At 38.7% G+C, this 13,163-nt stretch overlaps 1 protein-coding gene across 11 annotated transcripts in view; it reads left to right on the forward strand.

Moving 5' to 3' along the window:
• EYA4 (EYA transcriptional coactivator and phosphatase 4) overlaps positions 1–13,163 on the forward strand; it is a 153,479-nt gene that overhangs the window by 89,986 nt on the left and 50,330 nt on the right. For 10 of the 11 annotated variants that reach the window (XM_042889239.1, XM_042889234.1, XM_042889307.1 and 7 more), the window contains 2 exons: positions 7,771–7,895; positions 9,009–9,077. In XM_042889239.1, the coding sequence (XP_042745173.1) occupies positions 7,771–7,895; positions 9,009–9,077 (194 nt within the window). Of the gene's footprint in view, positions 1–7,770; positions 7,896–9,008; positions 9,093–13,163 lie in introns of all 11 variants that reach the window. The other variant, XM_042889280.1, reaches the window with a different exon arrangement.

Genomic DNA, 13,163 nt, shown 5'->3' on the forward strand with positions numbered 1-13,163 from the left:
GTGAGTTAATGTTTATATCATGCTGTTCAGGCTTCACTGAAGCCAATTGCAAAATTTGCAGCAATTTCAACAGGACCAGCCTCTCATGTCTAATTTCCCAGTTTTAGATTTATTTAAGTATTTTTGTACGTGAGTAAATCTGGCATTATTTTTGTGTTGCAATTACTGTTTTAGATACAGGCCAAGCACTAATATCTGGACCCAGGCAGTCCTCTGACTGTTTCAGTTAAAGCCATACTGTCACTCAGTGAGGGATGTTTTCCCAGAGATGCTTAGAAATCGTGTGCAGCAAGCTGTGTGACTTTGAAGGCTGTTTCTTATAAAGGACAGACTGGCAACTGGCTAGTAGCTGGCAGATCTGATTGTCAGTTATATACATTCACATTCCTCTGTAAATAAAGAAATGGTCTTTGTTGCTGAAATTATACTTAGAAATACTGAAGACTCAGCGAGATCCTTCCATCATCAGTGTTGTTGCTTGTTCCTCAGGATCCAGTCACTGGCTGGATGGAGAAGTAGGAAAGGCCAAAGTCACCCCAACCAGTTGTGCTACCGAAGTTGTGATGAGGGAAGCGTGGCCACAGTCTTGCTGGTTATCTGTTAGCCATTTTCTCAGAAGTGTTTGTTATTTGTTTATGGCACAGATCATCATGTTGTTAGAACCAAAGGTTTCATAAGCACTGATCACATCTGGAAGTGATCAGAAGTGGGAAAGGGAGCTGCTGGGTGAACAACTCTTTGAAAATGTGGCCCTGTGATCCAAAGACCGGTATATAGATCTTAAGTATCTGTAAGCTGGTAGTCTGTATTTCATGTAAGCTGGATACTTGACAGCTCCCTATGGAACTGCAGTGTCATTATCGCTTTTGATTTATTTAAATATTCACATAACAACTTCAAAATCTACTTTTGTCACCTTTTTTTAAGCAGTAGGTTAAACATGAGTTTAACCTCCTGCATACCTTTTTGTATTTTCTGTTCACACTGGGACTAGAATTGCATAACCCAGCATGTGGGCTGTATGGCCAAGCCAGTGGCAGGATGTTAAACATGTCCTGCATGAGCCGGGGCTGTGGCATAGGAACATTGGTACCATGAAATTGTTAAAGTTGTGTGAGGTGTAGGCTTGGTATATGCCAGCTGGTCAAGATCAGCCAGGCTGTATGGAGATCAAGAAAGTGTGGCTCCCTGCCCTTCTCAAAGCCTTTCCACTTCATGTGCTTAAGCTGGAGAACAGCCTCTGGTCCACACTGCCTACTAATTGGCATATTTTCTGCCTGTCACCTAGAGTGTTTTTTTTCCAACTAGTTGCCTTTTTCTATGAGAAAACAGGAAATCTTTGTTCAGATGCCACGTTGCTTCTTGCCAGATACATTCTCCAGTGCCTGAAATATAGACCCCGAACTAAAAATGCATGATATCAAACCTGTGGCAGTCACATTCATATAGTCCAGAAAAGAAATCTTGAAAGCTGGGATCCAGCTGGACAGAAAGTTATCACTCTGTGTACCTTTTTTTTTCTTTTTTTTTTCCATGGGCATTCATTTCTTGCATCAGAAAATAAAACTTTCCTATATGAAACTGTCATCTGCCTTCATCAAATCAAACCAATCCCTGCCTCTGCAGGCTGGTGGGGTAGAATGGAGTGAGACCACACAGAGAAAAGGTTTCTTGTTATCTGCCAAAACAGTGACAGTCTGCCTGTTTGTGTTAGTGTGAACTTGTGTTTTCTAAATGAAGAAAATTCTTGCATTTATTCTGAAGTAAGTAAATTAGTGAATTTTTTTTTGCTGCCAAAGTTCACTTGATTTTTATTTGAGTATTTTGGCATTGGACAAATGGACAGCATGCTTGGTGGAAGAAACCAGAAGCATTTCCTAGAAATTATTCTGTGATATATTCACAGATGTGGAAATCAAAATTAATTTAAAATTTTTTTGTTCATTGCATCACAGAAACGACACTGATCTTCAGCAAAACTCAGAAGGGAGTGAGAAAATACTTTGATGTGGATTTGTGGCCAACTTAATTGCACCAGAATTGAAAGTTTTGTATGGTTTGCTGGAAACCATTAAAAGACATCTCTGTTGATCAGGCACCAGGGAGACTATGCTGTTTCTGACTCTCAAGCAATTAATAGTTTTCAGTAATTATGCAGAACAAAAATCTGAGTCTTTTAAATTTATTAGTATGCTTAGGCACCACCAGAGAAATCCTAGTCTTTTCATTTTCAGTTTATTGCTCAGACAGAAGAAGAAAATGACAGTTTTTCTTTTCCTCCAAAAGTGAACTTGAATTTGGAAGCAGTAGTTGTTCATAGGATTTTGCTTTATTTTCTCACTAGACCCATTCAGAACATACCTATATGTCCTTTTTATAGAACAGTATCTGCATATTACTATAGCAAAAGCCATATTTTAGACTAACAAAAGCTATGACCTTTGGCATTTGAAATGAAGACAAAAAATACCTGACACCTGGCTGTCAGGAAGCACAGAGTCCCAAGGGGCTGAGAGCCAAAAAAATGGAGGGTGAGAGCAGAAATGTAACTGGGGAATTGGGTAGGGGGAGCTGGGGAAGATGTGGCAGTGCTGCTCAAAGAAACATTCTTTTTCTCTTGCTGTAAATGATGTCCTGCGACACACTACAATACTTGCCTTTGTCACTGAACCTGTTTGCTTCCAGTCTGAGTCCTCTGCACCAAGTACAGCCTGAGTACTGACACTGGCTGCCTGGCAGACATCTCCTGTAAAGTAATACTGTCTGCATAAGGCTTTTTTTCTCCTTGAATTAGAGCTTAAATAGCCAGGAGAAAGACAATAGGCCTAAAAGAAAACTGAGATACAATCACAGCTAGTGCCACTTTATTCCCCAAAGGATCACTGGAGCAGTCCCATGCCCTGCAAGATAAGCAATATTGTTGGGATCTAAAAAGCTGTAATACAAAATTCTGCAATTCTGATATTTTTTTCAAATTATAGTCTACTTGTATAACAAGGATCGTCTTCACAGTGCTGTTACTGCAATGCCTAAGTAGTTTCCTTGAAAGCTGGAACTCATGCACTGGGAAGCTATATGATGATATTCAAGCTTGTAATGAATCATGCATATTTATAAGAACATAGTGCAGTCCTTACTTTGCAGTTAAACTTCTATGAAGCTGAGGCCATGGCATTTTTATTATTAATTAATGACATGCTATTTATTAATATGTAGAAATGCTAACGTTGTTCTCCATTTCACTTAAGTTACCTCCCTGTACTACCCTTTGTCTGACATTGGTTAAAGATTGACAGAGGAGAAGTATTTTTTGGAATATCAATGTGGCGTTAGTTCTACTTCTTCCTCTTACTTTTTTAAAATGGAAATTGATACCCTAATTGCCAAACAAATGCAAATAGTTGCAAAAAGTTTAGCATTTGCTTTCTCAACTGTTAAAATAGAAGAGACAAAATAAAAGTCCAAAGAACATTTGCTAGTTGTATCAGCATACCGTGACATCTTTTACTGCTTCTCAGCACTATATCAGATCATTTTATAGGTTAAGAAACAAGGCCTTGGGAAGAGTGGAAAGGAACTCTTTCTAGTGTCTGGCAGTGTTATTTGTTTTTAACTCTTGAGCACCCTCACAGAACTTGTATGGTTTTGTGAGACTGCCTATAATAGTAGAAGATGTGATATTTTGGCCATCTCTTGAGCTGGAGAAGGTACAAAGCAGGCATTGATGAGTCTGTGAAGACAAGAGAGGCAGTTGTCTCAATGGAGCAAGTTTATCTCATCAGTTTCACTGCTTCTTCCTTTTGAATTTGCTGAATGTTCATTCAGGGTGTAATGCACTTTATTTCCACTTCTAAATATATATTCTTCTATAGATCTCTGATAAACTATTTCATACTTTCAAAGCTGTTAGTAGAAAACACTTTGAAATATAGAACAAAAATAAATTATATAGCAAGTATTTTACATTTTAAAATGGCATCTCTTTAAAGAAGGAAGTTGTCTAGCTGTGATCTACTTGTAGAATTCATCAATAAAATATTGAGTTTTGAGTTGTAAAAGGAGTCGGAAAAAACAAACAAAAAACAAACAAAAAAAACCCACCAGAACCCTAGAAACAAGGCTTGAACTTGTCATAAAAGTACGTAGAAACTATTCAGAAATATAGTTAAACTGGGCAAGCATAATTAGCCATGCTGAAAACTTCCTATGCTAGGTTAGCTTATGATGTTTGGCTGTACCATTCAGTGGTTTAGGATCTACTGCAGATTCTGTTCAGCTGCCATTGTAGGGACAGATGGGAAAATTTATTTGGAAACAAAATGTGCTCTAACCTAGAGGCTAGGATTCGTGTACAACCATCTTAATGCAAACCCACTTCCACTGTTTGGGTATGTCCATGTTCAGGCTGGAGTTGAAATGTGTTGAGATCTGGAAGGCTGTTCTGTGCAAATGGGATATTTTAGTGACTTTTTCAGTAAGCCTCAGAAACAATCCACTAAGCTTGTGCAAATACCAGTTTTCAAAGACTTAAAGCATAGCCAAAGCAGAGTAAAAGACAAATTCATCTTGCCAGATTTCAGTTTTTTGCTCAGAAGCTTGCTGTAATATTAGCAGCCTTCCAACAATCAGGAATTTAAAATATGTAGCAAAGCAATGTATTTCCTTCCAAAACATATCTTTCTATACAATTTAACATTTTACTTAATTTCTTTGAGATGTAGTCTTAGACAAAGATTGGGTAGCCAAAACTCAAGCTTTAGTTAAATGCCTAGCAGAGAAAAGGGGGGAAAAAAAGAAAAAAAAAAGCTTTACAATGTATTTTTTGAAGCAGACTTAACAATAGACTTTACTTTGCCTAAATTTAAACACACTGTCCCTCCTAGAAAATAAGTCTTTAATAAATAAATGCATACATTTAGAAGTATTAATTGGTCCTTCTGAGATCACCCTTTTTAACTTTTACTGCAAGAAAACATACTGAACCCAAACCTGCTTCTCATTAAGTCAGTGAAAGCAGCACTCTGATAAACATTTAGTTTGACAAAATGAATTCAAGATGTTGGAATTATTTCATCCATTTTATTAAACATTTTTCCTGAATCCTTTATTCACTGAAGCTGTAAGATTTGAGTAGGTCTGTTACGTCTTTCTGAGAAATTTTTAGGCTGAAGGTAAACTAAACGCATCCAGAAAGGTGATTTGAATGACATCTGTTACACAGAAGGGAACATGTACTTGAATAAATATATCACATAGGAATATGTTGAAGTAATCCCTTTACTTGTTCACACAAGCTAGAGCACCCAGGATAAGCATAAATGTATACAGGTGGTTTTGTGAAGCTTTTCATCATTTTGGATATCCTCTTCTTAGACTTTCTTAACTGTGAGATGTCTTTTACTCATCCAGGGAAAATTTTTATGTGTAAATTTGCTACTTTAAAAATAGCATTAATAATGAGCTTTGCCCTTCATATGCCTTTTTCTAGATGCTGAATGAAGAGAACAAATATAAGATAGTATAAGACTTTTCTGCTCAAAAGATTTCATATTGGTGTGGAACAAAAACTATTCCTCTTACATAATCAGTTTATGTTCTTGGCAAGCAAATGAAAATCAGTGGACTTGCTTTTCTGATTAAATCTGATTTGAGTGTGAAGTGTGCTTAAATGGATAGCCCTTACATACAGTAGCTGGATAAATGAATGATTTTGCTTATGAAATATAGCTGAATCATTTATGTCTGTGACCATGATAAATTGCTGTCTAGAAAGAAATCATTGTAGTTTTCATGCTAAACAAGAAAATAAGCAAATGTGAACATCTCTGGGCTGATCATATTGGAAGAAGAAACCATGACACTTTAACTGTTAGTGAACACGTGGGTAGTACTAAACACTAGATGCAGTGAACACACATTGTTTATGTTGTGTAGCATTCTCCCACTCCCTTAAATGCGTAGAAGGAAACTCATAAGACTTTTTTTTAACATTTAGCTGTTATCCTTGTGCAGAAACTAACAAACAGAAACTGACGGAGTAGTAAACCACTTGAGTCCATTTTATTTAATCTAACACTGATCACATTTCCAGTAGAAAATAACTATAATGTGCTGCTGACAGATGTGTGGAAATGTATGTACAATTAGATGATGAAACTTAGGTCAAGGCAGTTCAAATCTCAGTGCATACCTTTGCATTTATGTGAATACTGCAATAAAATTCTTACCTGCTGATGCACAACCTGCAGTATCAACTTACCCTGTCTCATCTAGTCTACTATTGGGAAAACTGCCTTGCCATTGGCACATTGGTGAATCTCAGGCTGGATTCAAGCATTTATTGAAGTAAATGAAATTCTTTGCATGGGCTTCATGTGGCTTTGGATAAGGCCTTGGTGTGTTTTCCCAGTTGAAATGTAGTATTTCAGAAACTGGAAGATTTTCAAGACATGAAAGCTTTAAATCTGTGCCTTGGGGTAAATGAATGTAATGAGAGAGAATCCAGGAGATCAACTGAATTGGGAGCATAAAATGGGAGACATTTCATTCTGGATTTTTTTTCTTTTTCTTATTTTGGAGAAACCAAAAATCAGATTCAAACAGCATACCCATATTAGATGGAAAGATAGTATGGTTTGGGTTTTTTTCTGCTCCAGAGGAGAGTGTGAGGAGCATGGAAGACAGTTTAAAAGTGAAACTTGTAATAAATGCTTGGGACACTGGATCTTGCCTTAACACTTGCCACTACATTTTCTGGCCAGAATATGAAGATACAAGAGTTGTTAAACTTACTGAACTGTCCCAACTGTCCCTCTCTTATTAGCCATCTCAATCTTTTACAATGCAAGTGGGCTTTTACAACTTTGTAAGATAATCTTTCTGTTGGCCTTTATAGTATAACATGTGGTAAATGGTTCTCCTATTGCAGATGGGCTGGCAACTTTGCTTATACGTAGAAAAAAGGTTTCTTTGGGGAATAAAAATCTGCGTAATTAATTTATAATTGAAGCAAGGAAAAGGCAAGCACGCACTGCAAATTAGATTTCTATTACCAGTCTAACAAGAACCACTCCTTTTCTGCTTTGTCTATGAAAGGCAGATCTGTTGTCACTGAATGAAAGCCATCCACAGTCTCTCAGTATAATTGAAATGCTGAAGTCCATTGTGGTCTATTCCTGCAAAATTGCTTTTTTAAAAAATTTTGCAAGATTCCTGGAAATTACTCAGAAGAAAAAAGATCAAGTAAACTAATTAGAATATATGCATTTTTCATAGTGAAAAGTCTTTCAGATTTATGTAAAAGCTCTGTTCATTTATCTGTATGTTCCTTTGCTGGATTTAGTATGAATTCAGTGACTATAGATGGTTGGAATACAGATAATGGGAGGCAGAAGTCCTACTTCTGATTTGCTCTGCAGTGACTGAAATTACACTTAATTTATCTGTTTTCTTCTAAGAAATGCATACATACATACAGCTATCTACCCATCAATCCATCCATTCACATCCATCCATATATACAAGCGTGTATGTATAGATATATGTGTATGTATGTGTGTGTGTATACATGCACTGCTGCATGCATGTCTTTCAGAAGCAATTTGAACAGTTTGGGAACTAGTAACATTTACTTCATAATACCTGGAAGAAAAGTGGAAAATGCTGGGGTTGTTGCTGTTCATGACAAATTATTGGCTATTTCCTTAGATTTAGTTAAAAGACAGTACCACAAAACCACAAAATATTTATATCTATCACTTCGTTTAACAGGTCTATGGAAATGCAAGATCTAGCAAGTCCTCATAATCTTGTTGGAAGCAGTGATGCACCGGGTAGTTCTAAACTGGATAAGCCTAATCTCAGTAGTACATCAGTTACAACAAATGGAACAGGAGGTAAGTGTAAGACATTTACAGTACGTAGCAATTTTTGGCTAGTTCTTAACTTCATGCATAAAAATTCAGAAAGAAATAGAAAATACTGGTGTACCTGTACTAATCCCAGCAACACTTTTCCAATTTGCACTAATTGAAGGAAGAGGTAGAACTGCACAAAAGTGAAAGTAAGAAAGCTTTGAAATGGTTTAACAAATTCATAAAGGCTTTGTTATGCCTGTTGGTAACTTGGAATGAATTGCTTTTTCAGCTTCTTACTTCATGGCTGAATTATAATTTACAGTTATACCCAAAACTACATCCATGTAGATTTATTGAAAATTTCTGGCAAAAGAAGTACATAAAAATTGTCATTGCTGCTGGCTTAGATAATTTTCTTAAATGATGAACATGTTAATTTCATTTATTGGCAGGCAGTGAAAGTTTGTCAAGAAGGAATGTTTAGGTTTAACTCTAAATTTACTGGCTATTATCACTGTATCTATTACTAAACGAACAGTGCTACCGTGCAGCTACAACACAGATGTCCAGATGTTTTCAGATAGTAGGTTCTGCCATAGCTGAGATGCAAAAATGAGGGGGTGTCACATTCTGAGATGGAGTCATGGCCTCATTATTGTTTGTGAGAGTGTCACCATGCATATGTTTCAAGCTGTAGTTTCAGTCCTCTTTCTTGGAAGTTAGATGTTGGCACCCCCAAAAAAACTTTGTAGTTAGTTCTTTCTGGCCACAATGCAAAGCATTTAATTCACTTGCTTAAAAAGAAAAAAATTGTGAATGTCATTAAAAAGTGCATGTGCATGTGAGGGGAATAGAACCCTACAGAAAAGGACTGAACCATTACTGTTCTACCTATTTATATTTTTAAGAAAATCATAATTCCAGTATAAAGAGAAGGGAAAACTTCAAGCATACCACTAAAGAACACTAATATCTATATGCCCCTATATATTATACTTGCATAAATAAACTGGTTAAAGCAATGCTCAGGAAAACAACGCAGTGCAGTTAGACTTGGCTCAAAGTATAACAACACTTACTAGCATTGAAGAATATTCATGTACACTGAACAGACATTCAGACAATGAACCATTATACCATTCCTGTCCTCAGGAGACAACATGACTGTTTTAAATACTGCAGACTGGTTGCTGAGTTGCAGTACTCCCTCCTCTGCAACAAGTATGAGAGACCCTGGTACAGTGCATGTGTGTGGTGATGTGTCTCTGTGGCTGCTGTGTAATATCTCTTGGTTTGCTCTGTTTTTTTTGTTTTGTGGTTTGAACATTTCCATCCTTTTTTTTGTTCTCCACCCCATTTTTTCCACCCTTTCTCAAAGGTCTTTCCCACAGCCAAAAAAAACAGAAGGAAGTTGCAATATGTACTGATCTTGCCGTACTTTGAAAGACAATAGAAAAACAAGGAGAATTTTAGCTAACTTAAAATTAGCTTAACTGCATATGTGCTCTGAGAGCCTGGAAGAGCACCATGCTGCTGAACATGCTGAGTATTGCTAGCATTCAGCACTTCTGTAATTCTAGCAGATTTTGCATAGAATGCTCATCTGTTTTTCTCTGATTTTTAGGTACAACATTACATGACTACCTGAGCTCAAATTCCTATAAATTGCTATTACATCTACTACTACCACTACTACTTTCACTTTTAATTAATGCTTATGCAACTTTCCTCTTCACAAATATTAGTCCAGATTTTCCAAGCTGCCGTTTTCATTTGTGAGTTTCCTCTCCTGTGTATTATTGAGTTACAGTGACTATTAATAATTATATATGTGGCATTGTTGCAGTGCATATGAGATTAACCACTGTGTAAATGACTCTCTACAAGCCTTTTCACAAGTGTTTAAGCTGTGCAGACTCAGATTACATTTAGGAATATCTCAAAAATATCCTTTTTAAAACAAAAATAAAATTAGGATTAATTTACCATTTCCAAGACAGATTTTATAAAAAATAACCTGCAGCCTTCCAGTACTTATAGGGGGCTTATAAACAGGAGGGGGCTGATATTGATAGGACACAGTCTGATAGTGACAGGTCAAAGTGAAATGATTTTAAACCAAAACAGGTGAGATTTGCTTTAGATGTTAGGAGGGAATTCTTCACTCAGAGGGTGGTGAGGCAGTGGCACAGGCTACTCAGAGAAGCTGTGGTTGCCCCATCCCTGGAGAGGCCAGGTTGGATGGGGCCCTGGGCAGCCTGAGCTGGTAGGTGGGAGCCCTGCCCATGGCAAGGGGGTGCAGCTGGATGGGCTTTGAGGTCCCTTTCAACCCAACCATTCTGTGATTCTAGGATAGCTACAGGCCTATCAGCCTCACCTCGGTGCCCAGGAAGGTTATGGAATGAATAATCTCGAGAACCATCATGGACAAATTAAAGGTCAACCAGGGGATCAGGCCCAGTCAGCATGGGTTTACGAATGGTTACAAATGGTAGATCCTGTCTGACAAACCTGATTTCATTCTGTGACAAGGTGACCCGCTTAGTGGATGAGGGTCAGGCTGCTGATGTGGTCTACCTGGACTTCAGTAAGGCCTTTGATACTGTCTCCCATAACATTCTCATGGAGAAGCTGGCTGCCCATGGTCTGAATGGGTGTACGCTCCACTAGGTGAAGCACTGGCTGGATGGTCGGGCCCAAAGAGTCGTGGTCAATGGGGTTGGATCTAGTTGGCAATCGCTCACAAGCGGACTCCCCCAAGGCTCAGTACTGGGGCCGCTTCTGTTTAACATCTTCATTGATGATCCTGATGAGGGGATTGAGTGCACCCTCAGTAAGTTTGCAGATGACACCAAGCTGGGAGGGAATGTTGATCTGTGTGAAAGGAGAAGGGCACTACAGAACGACTTGGACAGACTGGATCGATGGGCCAAGGTTAATGGCATGAGTTTCAATAGGGCCAAGTGTCGGGTCCTGCATTTTGGTTACAACAACCCCAGGCAACCTACAGGCTTGGGGAGGAATGGCTGGAAAGCTGCCTGATGGAAAGGGATCTTGGTGTACTGATGGACAGTTGGCTGAATATGAGCCAGCAGTGTGCCCAGGTGGCCAAGAAGGCCAATGGCATCCTGGCTTGTATCAGGAATGGTGTGGTGAGCAGGACTAGGGAAGTCATCCTGCCCCTGTACTCGGCATTGGTGAGGCCTCACCTTGAGTACTGTGTTCAGTTTTGGGCACATCAGTACAGAAAGGACATTGAGGTGCTGGAGCAGGTCCAAAGAAGGGCAACAAGGCTTGTGAAGAGCTTGGAAAATCAGCCCTATGAGGAGAAGCTGAAGGAACTGGGGCTGTTCGGTCTGGGGAAAAGGAGGCTGAGGGGAGACCTTATTACTGTCTTCCAGTACCTGAAAGGTGCTTACAGTGAGAGCGGGGTTGGTCTTTTCTCATTGGTGACAGGTGACAGGATGAGGGGAAATGACCTCAAATTGCGCCAAGGTAAGTTTAGGTTGGACGTTAGTAAACACTTCTTTACAGAAAGGGTGGTTGAACATTGGAATAGGCTCCCCAGGGAGGTGGTTGAGTCACTGTCCCTGGATGTGTTTAAGAGCCATTTGGATGTGGTGCTCGGAGATATGATTTAGCGATGGGTTGTAGAGGGTACTATGGTTAGACTGCGGTTGGACTTGATGATCCTTGAGGTCCCTTCCAACCTGAGTAATTCTATGATTCTATGATTTTATGATTTCATGTAAATGCTTGGTTGAGTTTCAAGAATTTAAGTTTAAATAAATCTAATTTAGTCTGTTACCTCAGTTAAATGTTTAACATGTTCAGATAAACAATTTAACTACTAATTACTAACAGTGAGCAAATATATTATGGAAGCCCGTGTGTTACTGTGGACACATCACCTTTTGCACAAAATGAAAGCTGATTTTCCAAAGACAGTAGCATGTTTAGGTCTATGCTTCTAGTTGAATATGTCACAGTGAGACCAACCTGTGTTGTGTCTGTACTTTCTACTGTATCTATCTTTAAGGAATATTATGTGCTTATGCTGCATAGAGTTGTTTATGTACTGAGATATGTGTGCTACAGGATTTCTTTGGCCGCTGCTGCTTGGCTTCCTCCATCTGCCTGCCATCTCCATCCTTCATCTCAGGCATTCTGCCTAACCTGGTCTATGTCTCCTGCCCTCCCAACCTAGTACAGTGCAGCTATAAGTTGAGCTCAGCTTGTCAGGCAGCTGCCAGCCACCTCAGGCGATGTACTACATTCGGCTGCTGTCTTCTGTGAAACTTTCATAGCTTTTTGGCTTCCTAAAAACAGAAGAAAAAAAAGTACTCAGAAGAAAATGAGCTTTCAGTCATGCTTGTTTGAACTAATATCTCTCATTGCCTCCTACCTATTACATATGTTTACCCGCATTTGGGCATAGCAGAAGCGTCTTGTAGCATCTCCTACCTCTAAAATCTCAGTGTTTATTTTCAGAGAGGTTATTTAGGAGAACAGGTTGGAAGAGTAAGAGTCATGTTGGCCTATTGTTTCATCAGGTAAAGAACTTACATTGTAGAAACTGTTGCTTGTAGGGGGTTGTATTCTGAATTAGTCTTGGCGTAATTAAGTTTGATAGCAATTCCTGGAGGTCAGCTGGGCCAACACAGCCTCTTTGGGCTCTTGTCTTTGGCATGATTACTCTCATGATGAAGAATTTTCCTCAGGTCTAACTGGATTTTTCCCTTGTGTCTGTTGCTTCCTATCCATTCACACAGAGCACCTTTGAGAAGAGTACAGCTTTGTTCTTCATCTCCTCTCTATCTTCCTGTTACATAGCTGATGGCAGAAATTGGTTTTCCTCTCAGCTGTACTTGAGATTGTACAACTCCAGTTTCTTCTGTATGCCCTTGTACACTATCTGCCTGTTGCATTGCCCCGACCACCAGGGTAACCCTTCTCTGTTACCATCTGCAGTCTTCGCTGTCAGCAACACTCAAGTGGGCTTCCAGATTGAGATTGCTTTTCATTATATTTTTACTTTTTCAGAACTTAATAAACTTAATCCACATTTATACAACAGCATATTGCATTTATTCTCATTGAACTATTGATTTATAATGATGGCTCAAACTCTTGATCTTTGCACTATCTCTAGAGAGGCTGCCTTCATAGTATTGCCATGCTTTAGCTCACATGTCAGGAAATCTGTGCTTTGTTTTGACTTGTTGTCAGCTTATGTTTTGATTTCAGCTTTAAATATTACTGGCTGTTTAATCTGATGTTAAAATTCCTTTTTTTAGTTATCACAGT

This window comes from Lagopus leucura, unplaced genomic scaffold (assembly GCF_019238085.1).
Source record: "Lagopus leucura isolate 7727_CA_CO unplaced genomic scaffold, USGS_WTPT01 Super-Scaffold_73, whole genome shotgun sequence".
Taxonomy (NCBI): domain Eukaryota; kingdom Metazoa; phylum Chordata; class Aves; order Galliformes; family Phasianidae; genus Lagopus; species Lagopus leucura.